General features: G+C 35.5%; 1 protein-coding gene across 15 annotated transcripts in view; it reads left to right on the top strand.

Moving 5' to 3' along the window:
- Positions 1 to 16,485, top strand: part of LOC131691702 (gamma-aminobutyric acid receptor subunit beta) — a 233,583-nt gene that overhangs the window by 164,033 nt on the left and 53,065 nt on the right. For 12 of the 15 annotated variants that reach the window (XR_009305837.1, XM_058978298.1, XM_058978297.1 and 9 more), the window contains exon 7: positions 13,543 to 13,680. Coding sequence is in view for 14 of the 15 variants with exons in the window: in XM_058978298.1 (XP_058834281.1) it covers positions 13,543 to 13,680 (138 nt within the window). In the remaining variant the exon portion in view is untranslated. Of the gene's footprint in view, positions 1 to 11,558; positions 11,697 to 13,542; positions 13,681 to 16,485 lie in introns of all 15 variants that reach the window. The other 3 variants (XM_058978311.1, XM_058978301.1, XM_058978299.1) reach the window with 1 other exon arrangement.

Genomic DNA, 16,485 nt, shown 5'->3' with positions numbered 1-16,485 from the left:
TTTCAGTAAAAGCATAAAGCAATGATTTATTGCATTGAAGTTTTATTAGTACATTTTTCGGTGAAAAAAAATAAGCATTAGTTTGTAAAAATATATTGATAATTGGCGGAGTTATGGCCTTTTTCAGAAACCCTTTTCTCTTTAAGAGGCTTGCATTGATCACGATTGAAGACCAATAGATCAACTAAAATCCTAAAACTCAATAAGTTCCTTTATTATAGGAGTAATACTCATACCTTAACGATTAAATGAATAAATAATAATTTTTTCATGCATTCGGGAACGTTTTCCCTAAAAAGTTGATGTTTTAAGCTCTAAAATTTGCATTTGAAATTTTTTTATCTATAAAACAAAAATTTATGCATAAAAAGGAATCGTTAAGGTACAAAAAATTATTTACGATCAATTTAAAAAAAAGAACAAAATCGGATGAGTGGATTTTCGCCAATCGTGATCACGGATTTTTGGAAAAACGACATTTAAAATTTAAAGTTACCACTGCTCTTGGTAGTCGAAGCGATGTAACTTTGGATCTATTTATCGGATCTCTATGAAAATTTGGGAAAATATTCACAAGGAGTTGTACTTTCAGATAAAAAATCGATTTTATGAAAAATAAAAAGAAATGTAACCCCTTAAGTTAAATAAAAAATCATTTTCAAGAATATTATTGAACCAATTCAAACGGTAATATAAAGTTTCAATTTATTTTGATAAAAACCGTCTACGCAAAAGCGAATAACAATAACGTTTCAGCTAATTTCCACTGAAGAAGATCGAAACAAACGGTCGCAACGCTTAGGCGTTACAAAAAGTATTATTCTAAATGATCTAAATGAACAGTAGAATAAGCTCTCCTGAAACAACGACAGTCGCAACAACATCCAACTAACAACGCTTTGTTTCCATTCTCACTCGTTCGACTAGCATGATGCTTCTCATTCGACTAGCGAACGATGAATGAAGCATACAGATACATGCGGGACTTTTATAATTTCTCAATATTCGATTAGATCGCTTAGGTGCTCCATATTGACGGCACTGGTTGTAATAGACATGGAAATTTTAATTTTCCACGTCGCTTCCGACAGATTTTCTAGAATTTCGGGAGGCGGGCATGGTGTAGTTGGTAAATCGATTGCCTTGTACGCAGCTCACCTGGGTTCGATTCCCAACCCCGTACATAGGGTAAGAGATTTCTCAAAATGAGATTTCTCAAACCCGAAAAGAGGCGGATGACCCTCTATAATCACAATAAAAATTGTTTTCTAGAAATCAGTTTTTATGTTGTTTTTCCAAGATGTATACTTCGAAATTTAATACAAGAATGGTGCAAATTTTTCATAACATATAACATGACAGCTATAACATGACAGCTTCTCGAGACATCAAAATAGCATTTAGCAGATTTTAAAGCACTTCATAGGCGTAAATTGCAAAGGCGCATTTTTTTTTTTTTTTGATGTTTAAAAAATAGAGTCGTATAAAAAATCTGAATCGAAAATTGACCCTTGCACTTGTCTAAAATTAAAATTTGAAGTCTGTTCCATTTGGAATTTGTCCTCGAAAAAATGGGTCATTTCTACAAGACGAATAAAGTACACAAAAGGTATATAAGTAGCTCAATGAGGAAAATACAATAATTTCGAATTGTGAATTGCACTTTTGTCTCATTAGTATCTGGTATCGATTTGGCAACTCGGACGCCAAATTCGCAAAACTAACTCTGTTTGTGTTCTCAGAGCAAAATACAGGTTCCGAATGAAGAACAGAAGTTTTGATTTGTTTTGATTATTCTTCATACTCAAACATGGTATTTATTCAATTTTCACCAAAGGGATAAATTTTCGAACTTTTTGCTGCTTCCCCCTATTATTTCTTGCACAGCACAGTGGTCGCAATGGTACCAAAACGTGCGTTTAATTAATGGTGCTCTAGGAGTTAATTTTAGCGATTTGGTGTGTTAGAAACACATTTTCAGAATGGAATCCCCCTTCTTTTGATGTATACTGAATTGTGATTAATCCACCTAAAAGTGAGATAGAAAATTTATTTCCACTAACTTTTAAGATAGAGGCACGATGTCAATGACAAAGTTATAGTAAATTCTACTGCGAGAAAACTTGTTGAACATGCAAACTCTCCAAAATGTAATGGTGTTGAGATAGAGCACGTTGTTTGTGGGAGGCACCCAAAAGATCATTTTTTCATTATAACTTTTTTCTGAGATTTTTTCAATTCTTCAGATGTTCTATGAAGTTGTTGAAATTAAGAAATTGCCAGATATTTGTCGAAGACGTCAACTCTTTTTATTTCAAAACTTAAGAGTTATTAAATAAAGTGGGTTAAAAATACCGCCATTTTGAATGACAATTACTAAGAGATGTGGAAATATGTGGAAGACATTTCGATTCTATGAAAAAGACAGTGACAAGTACTATAAGAAAAATACTACTTACAACGGGCATCCACCGGCCTGTATACAAAAAATACTTTCCGGCAATGTATGTTTTGCATTTTGTAACAAAATAAGTACGACTTTTTCAGCATAAATTTTTTAGCGATTTTTTTCTATGTGTCGAATATTCTAAAAAAAATCATTGAGAGTAATAAATATACATATAAATCGTGAACTTTGAATTTCTGTTATCTGAAACTATTCATAAATTAACAGGATTTGGAAAGTGAACACTAGAGATGTCTAAAATGATTTACTGTATTGTCATGAGTATGAACCATAGCAAAGAGTATTAGATATCATTTTCACGAAACGACTGTGTAGTCAGAGTTGCTACTTAGGATCCGACTTGCCAGAAAATCTTTAGAAATATATTTTCACCTATATATTACATCTCTGTCAAATTTTAACCCTCAAAAAGGCAAGGGGTCTCACAGGCTCGGCTAGTTACAGTTCCCTAGTTTCAATGAATTTGTAATTCGAAATAAAAATGATCGAGCGTTTTCGGGCTTTCGATTCTCTCACTGGTAAAACGACAAAAAAGGGTCTTGGTTTCATTGGGTCTTAGAAGCGATGCTTTATGAAGTCACAATTTTCGCTTGCCTTTTTGAGGGTTAATTTCAAATATTTAATCATTCAATGCGTGCTTGCAAAAGAATTATTGACAATTCCGGCCACGTAATCGTTTCATGAAAACGGCATATAGGGTAGACGAGCCCTTATCCATCTCATTAGTCGGGATGTCACAATATTTCGTTGATAACTCGACTTAGAGTGACTGGATTGCGCTTAAGTAAGTATCACCATCTTTTCTTCGTTCCTAAGAAGCAGTACAGTTAGATTTTTTGAGCTAATGCGTTGAATAGAGATAGCAAATACTTCTCTAACTAATGAGTTCCAATGAGTGGGATGAATAGAGGAGCTAAGATGAATTAGGGCGCAGTAACCCTAATACTGTTTGTAATGGTTTTTATTCTTGTAAAGACAGCCAAAAAATTTTGCGCATTTTGTAGTTGATCACTTTTGTTGTTGTGCTAGTTTAGGAATAATTCGTAAGTTGGAGACTACAGAGCTGAGAGTTTTGGATTCATATGTGTACTTTGACATTTCCAAAGATTTTTTAGAATATTCGTAGAATAGAATAACACATAGAAACAATTGCTATAAAAAAGTTATGCTTAAAATGTCGTAATTATTTTGTTACAAAATGAAAAACATGCATTGCCGGAAAGTATTTTTTATATACAGGCCGGTGGATGCCCGTTGTGAGTAGTATTTTTGCTTGTAGTAGTTTTCACTGTCTTTCTCATAGAATCGAAATGTCTTTCACATATTTCCACATCTCTTAGTAATTGTCATTCAAAATGGCGGTATTTTTAACCCAATTTCTTTAATAACGCTTAAGTTTTGAAATAAAAAATGTTGACGTCTTCGACAAATATCTGCAATTTCTTAATTTCAACAACTTCATAGAACATTTGAAGAATTGAAAAAATCTCAGAAAAAAGTTATAATGAAAAAATGATTTTTTGATGCCTCCCACAAACAACGTGCTTTATCTCAACACCATTACATTTTGGAGAGTTTTCATGTTCAACAAGTTTTCTCGCAATAGAATTTACTATAACTTTGTCATTGACATCGTGCCTCTATCTTAAAAGTTAGTGGAAATAAATTTTCTATCTCACTTTTAAGTGGATTAATCACAATTCAGTATACATCAAAAGAAGGGGGATTCCATTCTGAAAAAGTGTTTCTAACACACCAAATCGCTAAAATCAACTTCTAGAGCACCTTTAATTAAACGCACGTTTTGGTACAATTGCGACCACTGTGCACAGTGGTACTGTCACCCTTATTGGCCATTTTGTCTACCAGTTCTCCAAATACTCCACTTTTCCTTTCGCTTGATTACTATACAAAATTTGTCTATTGATAAAAATCCGAAACAATTTCAGTTTCAAAATATTCTTCAATAAAATCGATAATATTTTGCTCATAACATTCTATGCCACTCCGACTGGCTAACTCAGGCCAAACCATCACGGAATTTTTGTTTGAATGTAAAAAAAAGGATTATCTTCTAAAAATTTGTAAAAGATGGTAAAATTCACAGTCGCTTTAATAGTGAAGATCTTGGTTTCCCTTCCATAACTGCAAATACCTTGCCAAATCATTAACATTCGAACGGTTTCATCTTCGAAAACTACTTTCCACTTCACATTTAGTGAGGTAATTTTGTTGACCCATCCAGGTTCTATTGTACTGACCTGCTCCCTTTCACACATTTTGAATCGCAGGCTTTGGTTGCATTGTCTTGTTGATAAACTCACTCGCAAGGTATGACGGAAAATCTTCTCGCATACATATTCGCCTAGCTGTACTATGCGTTGCAGTAAACCTTATGATCAAATGGTGCCCGAAGATACCATAATTCCATTTCCAATCACATGGTTTATTCCTACGTTTGCTAGATTTTGAGCGAAATTGAAAAGAGTTTATCCAGTTTATTTGGCTATCTTTTACGTTAAAAGAGACGCGATATTTTTCAAATCGTTTATTTTATTTGGCTCAATCCATCAGCTTAAAAGAACTACAATCAGGGCCTAAAATTCTCATACCCATTCAATGAACGTTGAAATTCACTGAATTCACCTTCGTCTTTTCGCTGCCTCCTTCGTTACTAAATTCACACAAAGCAAAACAATAAACACAACGCCCCTTCTTCTTTCGATTCTATGGAAGCGAGTAGCAGAAGTAGTGACATTCGTTCTCCTATGACAATACGAAAATTCAATCTCGTTTAAATTTCAAATCAGTAATTTTGATTTTTATTTTTATTTTCATTAAATGAAATTATAGCAATGTGCATCATAAAATGCAACTAGAACGCCGCAAACACAGGAAATACGCACACCACTGCCCCTTCAGTCGTCCAATATCATCGCTAGCTTGTAATTTTCCCAAATCGAACAACGGCAAATAAATATCGTTACTAGTTTCTTTTCGTTTGGCCAGCGCTATGTGCAATATCGAAGAGACTAATGTCGTTCTCAATTTCGAAGCGAAAACGAATGTGTGGAGGAAACAACGAAATTGAATTGGTCGTAGGCCGTTGTCTCATTTTCGGTTTCGTAATGTTCTAGTGGTTTAGAAAGTAGCATCGCTCGCTCGTCATTTTCGTCAGATTTTGGTAAACGAAAAAAACATTTTTCGACTCTGACTACAATACAGGAGTAATAAGAAAATCCTTTAACGTGCAACCATTGAATTTTGCGTACACAATTTACCTAAGCGTGTGAAAGTATTTTTTCCGTCATAGTAGCGCATTTTTTGCGTCACCTGACAACATCAAAAGATCATTCAGTCTGCTTCACATATTATTGATTTCGTCCATACTGTCATCATAACTACTGCCTTGAAGACCACGGTGTTTTGATACAATTCTTCGATTCGCTGGCTAAGGCAGTGAAGCCTTCATCATTGTTTTCTGCATATTTTTTGACTGTGCTGGTTGTTGCTACAGAAGCATTAGGTGTAGTCGTTGATAATTCAATATTATTCGTTTGTGGTGTAACCGTTGTTGCTGGTTGAAAAATCTAAAATTGAACTTTGGTTGTAGTTGGTGTTTTTACTTGGGATTCTCCGTGCACGGTTTTCTATAATGTACAAATTGTTCCCAGTACTGACACGTGGCTATTTGTGTGTCGGAGGTTTACAGCGTGGTCTGTGCACTATGGATGCAATATTCTACGGTCACAAAGGAAGAAGTTGACCAGTTTATCCGCATTTTTACCATACAAACACCATTGGGAATGCCGGGAAAGAAATTCCTCAAAGAGTCTTCTTCAACAGAGCTCACAACACCATATTACGACATTATTCAACGGATTGTCCTGGTGTAGTCAGAGACAAATAATGTTGACCTTGGCATTATTATATTTAACAAAGTGTACCATATTGTCCTTTGGGATAAAATCTGGAATCGATTGTTAGATTATATCAGAGCCACATTTCTTACTTGTTGGAATTGAATACGTAGAACATTATAATCGGCAATACGCATTTTCTCTTTAAACTAGTGCTGCACTTCTCACACTAGTTGTCATATTAGCAGTTCGGCGGTAGGTGTAAGCAGACTGCGACACAATATTTTATCTTCATGTCAGAAGACGTAAAATATTATTATCAAACAGAAAAAAATCACAACGTTGTTTCCGTCAAATGTAATATTAGTTTTTGTTGGTGTTTACAACCGGTTTTAGAAAATTGCGAACAATAGCGATCATTCCTCCCGACCACGTTGAGCTCTTGATATAAGCGTTCAGAGCTTTTTTTACGTCTCTCTCCTTCCATCAGCGATAAGTCTAGGGTTACCATTCCGGTTTAGAGAGCGACCTTCTGGGCTTCTTGTTTCATCGTCATTTGCCTCGGCCGATATGGATAATTTAAACTTTTTACCTTTCTTATATTCAGTAATGAATTTTATTTTTCTTTGCAATATTTTTTATAACTCCAAGAAGAATTTTTAACACTTCTGGGGTTCAGATTTTTCCCGACAGACCCTTTATTTCAAAGTGCCGATTTCGTATCCAAGTATTTCCGATTTCGTAAGCAATAAAAATACATAAAAAATAAATAGTATTTCGGATTTCATACGCAAAACAACAAAAAATGTTCCACTATTTGCTAAAATTGTTACTATACATTTCACAAAGTAGCTTAACTAGTGTGAAAAAGTCGACTTTCTTCTATTTCGTCAATTCACCTCACAATTGTGGATGTTTATCTGCTGTAGCTGCTTTCTTGTAACCTTGGAGCCTTCTTTGCACCTGCTCGAAAAACTCACCGGAAACCACCGTTGAGTACCTTCCGCTGTCCTTGCCTGTTAATAACGGAGAAGAGAAAGCGTCGTTCGGCTTACCCTCCACAGCGAGAGAGGTTGGTGCTTATTGATTGTTTGTGTTTAGATAGTTGAGCGAAATGCACCCATTTAAAACAAAACCAAACACCACAAAACAAACAAAATTTACTGCTAAATTTGCTATCGAGTTTCGCCTAAGCAGCCAATAAAACAAGATGCATGCATCAAAATTATTAGTAGAGGAGAGTAGCATACGAAACGTGGTAGCCTGCTAGAATCTTCCTATATTTGGACATTGATACTACGTCGAAACAATCCTATTAGCCGTATGTGTGAGTTACACGAAATGACGCTGTTCCATGATGCATGGTTTAAAGCTGAATTATCTTTTCTATAAATAATTTGGAACTCGGTCACGTTTTTTCTATGCTCTAACTTGACATTAGTAGATTTGATAAATCGTGATTTCGTTGGTTTTCGTTTCGTTTTACGGAATAGATTTCGGATCTAAAATTTAAAGTCTAAAAAAATGGAGAACTCAATAAATTTTTACTTAATATCGTAGTTGACAGCTCTAGCTAGAAAACGGCTGAAACTTACTCATTTTTTTATTATTTTAATCCTGTAAAGTCTACATCACTTGGAATCCGGATACATATTTTGTAGCGGCGCCTCGAAAACTCGATGTTGAACTGGTCTACCTTAGCAACCATTTTATCCAACATCCTAAGTCGTTGTCGTTGTACTACAGTATCATCTCTCGATTGTAGTTGCAACTTGCAAAATCTGGCCAGAACTTCAATAGAAAAATTTCTTGAGACTCGTTTACTTATATACCTACTTGTTCATCGTTTTGTTGGTGATGAAAAGCTTGGTTTTTAGTCCACAACTGTAAATCCCTTGCCAGATCAGCAGTTTTCGGGCGAATTCATCGGTGGAAATAGACTTGAATTTGCTGGGGGCATTACTGCGTGCCGTGGTTACAAACTTTTGTCCGGGAACCTGTCTGAATAACTTTTTGGCGAAATTTCAGATTGATCATGTCGGATTTCCGATGTGGGTGTGCTGGATCAATTTTCTTTACTGCACGTATCGAGACGAAATTTTCACCACTGCAACAAGTGTATTTTCCAAACAAACCGCTAATAAAATATTCTAGATCCGAAAACGAGAGGCGTTGCTAGAGAATAAATAAATAGTCCGGATTCTAGGTTACTCAAACTTTTTAAATTGCATATGTTTTCAACCTAACCCAATTAAAACTATGGTAGTGAGCTGCTACGAATTCGGTTATAATTTGTACTAATCCATTTCACTATGTCTTGGCAAAACTAGTGAAATGTTGAAGGCTGATAATTCGCGGTTCGTGGACATCTTATATCTCAACAAACCAATAAATTCGACAAACACAACCGACATAAAAACGCAAACATTTGTTCATTGATTTCATTCATTATCCAACTCACTTTTAATGTTCATTGTACAAAAAAAAAATTAATACATTTCCGAAATACATAACCTAGAAAAAGTGTATCTTAACCTTCTACTGAGCTTCGTTTAATCTCTGCTTTAGAATAAAGGAAAATGAATTTCTCAAAAAGGTCTAAGAGAGCGTAATTGTTTCTGAAAATCAAATCGACTAATGGATTTCTTAGATTCTCAGCACGTCAGAATAGAAACTTTGTTTGATTCGTAAAAAATCGTCATCAAAGCACAGAAAAAAAAATATGACTCGATTCATACGAAAATCAAGATTCCAATCTACAAATGTTTCTGCGAAAACTATCGGCCAACCTGAATACTACTTCTGAAAAAGTAGTAGCGTATTAAGTTACTACTCTCGCGCACACTCTCCCTTATGTTTTTAGACCTTTTTGTCAATTCACTGTCAAAACCATTAGGCACGCCTGATGTATTTTATTACTTAATCTCTTTTCCATTGTAAATTAATACTATTTTAGATTATATTCTGTCAAACTATCGTCCGAATTTTCGATCATGGGGCGGGTGAAATAAATACTTCTGTAAATCATACGAGGCATTTATCAATGAGAGACTCTCGTTGTTTACTTTCTCTTCTGCTAATAATTCAGTTGCTTTTACATTTACTACTCAACTTTTTGCATAATATGCTAGCTAAAACAATCGTGTTTTGATCTGTACTGTTAAATTAGTGAAAAGTTTTTAGCGACGTCATAAAAAGCGAAAGAGAAAGTAAACAAAGAGAGATTCTCATTGTTAGATATGACATTTTGAAAAAAAAAAAAAAGCTTTCGGTACCGGTAGCGGTGCCAAAAAGTAATCGAAATCTAAAGCCTGTCACCAGTTCCGTCCGCCTTTCTCAAGATAGGATTGAAAGATTCACTGAAAGGAGAACAAACCAAAACAAAATATACCACCCTTTCTATCATCAGATTCGTGAGCCGTCACACACACTCACACATTCGCCATCCATAAAATTAAGCTTCATCTGCATGCGATTTTATCTCTCCTCTAAAAAAAATTTCTCTCGCGCATAGTTACAATTTTTTGTATTACTAGTTTCAGTTCCTGAAAGTGGTTAAGCGGTCTTACATTCCGAGTTTGCCGAGGAGCAGATTGATCCGGCGTACACATTTGCATGTCATCTCCCGAACGCTCTCGTCTCGAGATTTCACAACCTCTTCATCATCACACTAGTGTGTTTGTTACTTCTGATTGTTCCGTTTCCGTTCTCCGGGTGATTTAGTTAGCTGTGTTTCTGCCCCCTCGTGATCCTACCTATAGCTCACTCTCTCTCTACATTTACCCTCATCCCACCTACATTGAATGATTGGTCCGAAACTAGTTGTTTTCTGTAAATACTTTCTCGCTGAAACGATTTGGTTTGTGCAAAAAATAAAAGTGTAAACCCCGTTTGGTATTTCTAATGTTGCTCTCTTTTGTTTTGTTGTTGGTAACATTGCCTGATCTTTTTCATTTGATTCTGGTTGGTATCTAAATTGTCATCCGTTTGGTTTGTTTCATTCGGAAAGTCCCATTTTTTGTTTCTCATTTCAATATCAAACAGGAGCGCTTTAATTAAATATATATAACGTATGATGAAATGGCAGATAATTGTGTGTTGATCAAATAAGTTGAGAATAACGATTTCTCTTTCGTAAGTTTCTTCATTATTTCAGTATCGAATAAGATTGAAGGAGTGATATATTAAATTATGCATGGTTTTCTGAAATTTACGCTTTTCAACATTACTTTTTTGTGTTTTAGACTTGTTTTCCATTTTGTTGAATTCTTACTGACACAAACAATTCATTACCGTATTTCAAATATTATCATTGAAATCTTTTTACTTTTGACATACGTTCTATAACGTAATCGAATAATTCTAGTCCTTTTTCGCTCTAATTTATATTTTTAGTTAGCATTTCTATATACATTTTTATATCCAACTTGTAGCGCCAAATTATACTGGTGAAATCATTAGCAATGTTGGCTCACGTACGAAAGAATCTCATCATAGCCTCTTTTGTTGTATTTTTTATTACTTATTTAAAACTTTGGCTTTGTGCTGAGGCGAAATGAATGGTTGACTGAAAATCTATTATTCCTGGTGTTTCCTTTCTCATCGTTTGTTACTTCTTTCCAACAAGTCAATTTTGTTTATTATTAATGTGTGTTTTCCTATCTTAAATTAGGCATTTCCCGGAGTTATATTTATGAAAAAAATCGAATAATTTTCTACAAAGGCAAACACTGAAAACAAGCTTTGATAATCACTTATCACACCAAGCATCCAAATATATATACTTTAGAGAAAATTACCCTGCATAACAAACCGAATACTCAAAATGAATGTATGCTAAGCTTATTCTCCTCCGAATAGTGCATTTTACGATTGGTACGAGATAGTGTGACTATATTTTGCATATAAATCTATGCCAATACAGCCATTTTTAATAGTTTTTGTTTTCTCTCATTTTCCCCACTAATCTCATTGAATCAATCCACACATTGCCAATTGTCGAAAACTGTAATTTCAATCAACATCAAATATCGTGGTACTTTTGCGAAAACTAAACAAACGGCCAATAATCAACCACTGCGAAACATACACGATATCTAATAAATCCAAATATGAAACCCAAATCTTCGGAACGAATCCACAACCCAACAAAATCGAATCGGATCCAATAAAACAAAATTAAACCAATAACCCAAATACTGAAAATTAACTGATTTTTGCCAACCCTGGAGTCGGTTACACTATGCGAGATATCCGGTACTTCTGGAAAGACGGCCTAAGTAGTGTCGGAATGAGCAGCGAAGTAGAACTACCACAATTTAGAGTACTGGGTCACAGGCAGAGGGCGACCGAAATTAACCTTACCACAGGTACCCCATCATAAGCAAACTTTAAAAAAAACACATTTATTTTCACTATTTCTGTCTCATTCTGTCTCTCATCATTAAAAGCTATCATTGTTCCTTCAGTTTCCATCTCTTCCCACTTCAATTTCTCGAAAACAAAAGTCTGTCAACCACGAACCAAGAGAAACAAACCCAATACGATGAGTTACTCTCATTGCTCTCCGTTTTACACAAACATTCTTATTTTTCGTTTCTTCTTTGCTGTCGATCTGTGTTTCTTATGAAAAAAAATAATGTACTCCTAATTTAACACCCACCATCACACCCAAAAACTTATACCAAATCCACCGTTTCGTTACAATCACCCAGCTGAACCGGACCGAGTGCCGGCCAACGCATACTTTTTCGTTAACCTCAGCCACCACAGTTGAAAAACAAAAAATAAACCTAATTTGCACAATGAATCGGTGAGAAAAATAATAAGCCTCCTACACCCCTAACTTAAATTACACCCACACACAAACGCGCCCACATGGTGTCGATATTTTTTTTTCTACTGATAAGTGTTTCACTGAACACACACACACCTTAAACACCAATACAAATATACACACGTGTGTTTTAAACGTCCAGTAAAATCCACTTACAAAAAAATGCGAACACAATCCAGCCGTTTTAAAAATGAGTGCACGTAAGTTGATTATTTTATTTTCGTTCAATTATGTTTGAGTTTGTTAAACCTTTTTGGTTCAGTGTTTGAAAATCAAGCGCGCGAAGAAAAACTTCTCCTTCGATAAAAAAAACTCAAGGAAGAAAAAAACTCAGCTACAAAAAAGATTAAAGCCACCAATGTTTACAGTAATCAATCAAGCTAATTTATATATGTTGTTGTGTGCAAAATGATACCAAGGAATACTCAAGGTTGTAATTAATCGGACTATTATTCATTAGCAAACCAGAAAAAGAGTAAAAACAACAGTCAGCCTACTATTTCACAAATACCACCAAAAACTCTATCCCTCGCTCTGTAACGTAACGGTACTCCCATTCAGAATGATTTTGTTTCCTGTTATATACATGCATCTTTCCCATATAAGTTTCTATATACATACATAGCTACGTTGAATCGAAAACAATGTGAAATTGCCTTCACAGATAATTCCACTATTGAAAATAAGCTTCTGCTATGTTTCCGGTTCTGTTTTAAAGTTTTCCAGCAAGCTAGCATCCGGATCCTGCGCACTTTCGACAATGCGACAGAATCCATTACCGGTAGGACGTTACCGGCCGAAAGCAACAAACCAGTTTAGCTCAGTTGCCACTGTTTCCTCATAACTCATTTGTTTGTTTGGTTTGACATATTATTTTGTAAACTAAATTAGATTTTTTTTTCCTTTTCGAATTTGTTTCATACCTTACCTTTTAGCGAATGAACCGAATGGCCGGATTAGACAGTGACAATTGGGGCATTTTCAAACCACCAGAAGCCCAATTGACACCAAACTCGAACCAGTAGTTGATAATAGTCCTTTTAATTTCACGTTCAAAACTAATACCAACACCAATCAACAAACAGACAATCATTGTTGTAGAGTTGACTGAAATGCATTCCTAGATTGCTTAGTAAACAGACGAATACCGAAATCGCAAGTAATATTTGATAGCCTAAATACCAGATCCAAGCAAAATCGTGAGGAAAATCATTTCTGAAAATGCAAGCGAAAATAGTGTAAATAGCGGATCTTGTACCTTAATTGAGTGCTCTTAACCATAACGTTACGTCGATGTTTAATTTTTTGCCTTTAACCTATTTCATAACGCACATAACAAAACAAATTGTCGTAAAACTCTATTCCTCTCGCTCCTCTAGTCGGATACACGATGCGAGATATCCGATATAAATGGAATGAAGGCCCCAATTCAGTCGGAGTCTCGAGTGAAGTATCTTTGCCTCAGTTTAAGGTTTTGGGACACCGTCAGCGTGCTATGGAAATCAGTCTCACAACAGGTACCTGTAGACGGTCACCGATTTTTTATTTTCGCTCATTTCTTATTCCCTCCTAACAAAAAAAATCAACCGTTCCATGTTCTTTTTAATTTGACTGTTTCTTTTCTCATACTGATCAAATCAACCAAACCTGAACAAATAATCAATTATTTTCGAAAATTTTCTGTTCCCTGTTTCCTCTGTATTGAGAATCCAACCAAAATCCTCCGTTCGCTCTCCCTTTCTTTCGTCAGTATACACTCATAGCGCTGAGAAATAATTCCCAAATGTCCATACAATCCACCAAATCAACCCTCATAGACCAATATCATTCACCATCGGCATTTAAATGGTACCATCAACTCGAAACATCTATCCTCCAACATGCACTTCCGAACTGGGACAAAAAAAAAACCAAACCATTCGCTTCTTCCGTTCCGTGTTCGACAACAAAAACAATAATCATTACGATTAATATCCTTGATACGTACGCAAGATATGGCCATAAACCGAATTCTAATTTCCCCCCGTATCAGAGCGGACCATGCTCCGTTGGCCGATTTCATTTGAAGCGCTCGCAAATGCAATCGAACGCTAATCGAAAAAAAAATGCGCAAAACAAACTCAACTACATCTATGAGCTGATGTCACCATGTCGCGGCTGTCGCGGGATGACAAAATCAAACGTCCATCCACAGTTGCATAATCCCGGCAACGAATAAACGAGAGAAGATATGCAAATCCGTTCCGTTCCGTTTCCTCCAGCCGATAACCGTCGCTACCCAACCGAATTGCCCGCGCTCATTCTCCCGCAAATTGGATGCAAATTATTATTTTTATTCCTACCGGTTTCCTCTGTACACCGCTAGCTAGACCGTATTCGCCAACAGACCAACCAGCAGCGGCCAGCGGAATGAACCTGCCCTTTTTAATCAGAACTGTCGTAGCGTGAACCGAGGCAGCCGAATCGCGGTGTTGCCCCCGCACGGCCACGCACGTCGTTCGCGGTTCGTGTCGTATTGAACGTACATTAGGGTGTTTAAACGTCGAAACTAATTCATATTTTATAAAAAAAATCCTATTCTTGAATTTATTTTAGAAAATTTTAATTCTTTCATAAAAATCTATGTACACTTTTGTGTCGAGCTCTTAAGTGTATTAAAAAATTAATCAACATGAATTCTTATTCTTTAACCAACCTAGTGTACATACGAACATGTGGTAACGTGATCTTCCGGGTTGGTTGTCACACAGCGGACCAACTTCGGAATAAACAGGAAAGCTCATCGAAAAATCGTCAAACAACGACAGATAATAATATAACATCAATATTGCCAGCGTATTCACAGGTATCGAATGATTTGACAAACATTGGAATACACAGTTAAGTCACAAAGAACAGACATATAAGCTAGAACAAACTTTCCCGAAAAACCTGTGTAAACATTTAAATTAAAATACGTTGAAAATCATCATCGCATACAGGTTCGCATGCGTAAAGCACTATTGTATCCAAGTTTGCATACAAGTCCAGTATAGCGATTGCGGGCCGATCGAAACGCCGACCTGCGGCAAGTTGCTACTTGCTGTTGTCATTTCAAAGCGTCAATTTTTTTTCTTACACAGGTTGAAAACTTTACTTGTATGTCTTGAAAGTTCTCAGTGGGTTAAACTTCAACTTCGTCTACTCTAATTCAGCACTTGCTAGGGCAATATTATTAACATCAAATTCAGTTTCATACCCAGTCAGGATCGTGTCTAAACATTGACCACCTTCTTACAGCCCTTCATACCTTCAGAAGGCGATGAAATCCTACTTTCATAATATGGAATTAATTTTTTTTATTCATTTCGTTTATTTGATAGGCACAAATGCGTTAGCTTGGCGGTGCCAAATTCTTTTGTTTTTACATTTTGGATATTTTAAAACTAGGAGGTTACAATGTTGAAATATTTTTTTTTTAAAGAGAAAAATTTTACAGCTATCTTAATACTAGAAATAAGATTCTATATACAAGAGAGGCGACAAAAGATTTTTTTATGAAAAATTTTAAAACAAGGAATTCAATAGTAATAATTTTTTAGGAAATATTTATAGTTATCTTAAAACTAACAATATAGTTTGGTACACAAAGGGGGGAACAATTATTGATGAGAAAATCCAGATGTTTGAAATATGAAATTAAATGGTAATGGTCCAAATAGCATAGTTCTCATATTTTCCCCGTTTTGAATGGCTAAATGTGAACAAACCTTTATATTTTCTAACAACAATCAATTCGCATAGGAAAGGAAGATATGTGAAAGAGATTTATTTAGGGCCATAGTACTCAAGCGAGGGCATGCTGGTGAAGACGAAAACCTATACTTTTATGGAATAGGGTCATATAAGCAAGCCCAAAATTTCTTGACTGTGAATTGCGTGAAGCTAAAGAAAACAAAGCGCCATTTTGAAACATACTGGCGCACATCCAATATGTATAGCAACGCGCACATCTGTTTATTTTTGAGAGCTTAACTAGTACTCGAAAGCAAATAATTCTTGCTAATGATGAATAATCGAACATTTAGTTTTGGTGTGAACACATCTTTGCAATAAAAATGACACTTAGTTCGGTTAGACCTGAAATGAATCACCTGAGACTACACGGAATGAACCGATTTCTAAATTCAGAAAAAAAATTACGGCATTATGTAAAGTGAACCGTTTCTAAAAGCCATGAATGACCCCGCGCCTGAAATCATGAATAATGAATCTCGTATTCATGAAATTATAGAACTAATGGACGCGAAAAAATAGATGTTTCTCCTCTGTTACGAACTTAA

Source organism: Topomyia yanbarensis, chromosome 3 (genome assembly GCF_030247195.1).
Source record: "Topomyia yanbarensis strain Yona2022 chromosome 3, ASM3024719v1, whole genome shotgun sequence".
NCBI classification, from domain to species: domain Eukaryota; kingdom Metazoa; phylum Arthropoda; class Insecta; order Diptera; family Culicidae; genus Topomyia; species Topomyia yanbarensis.
Note: the sequence above shows the minus strand (reverse complement) of the source record. Positions and strands in the feature narration are given on the sequence as shown.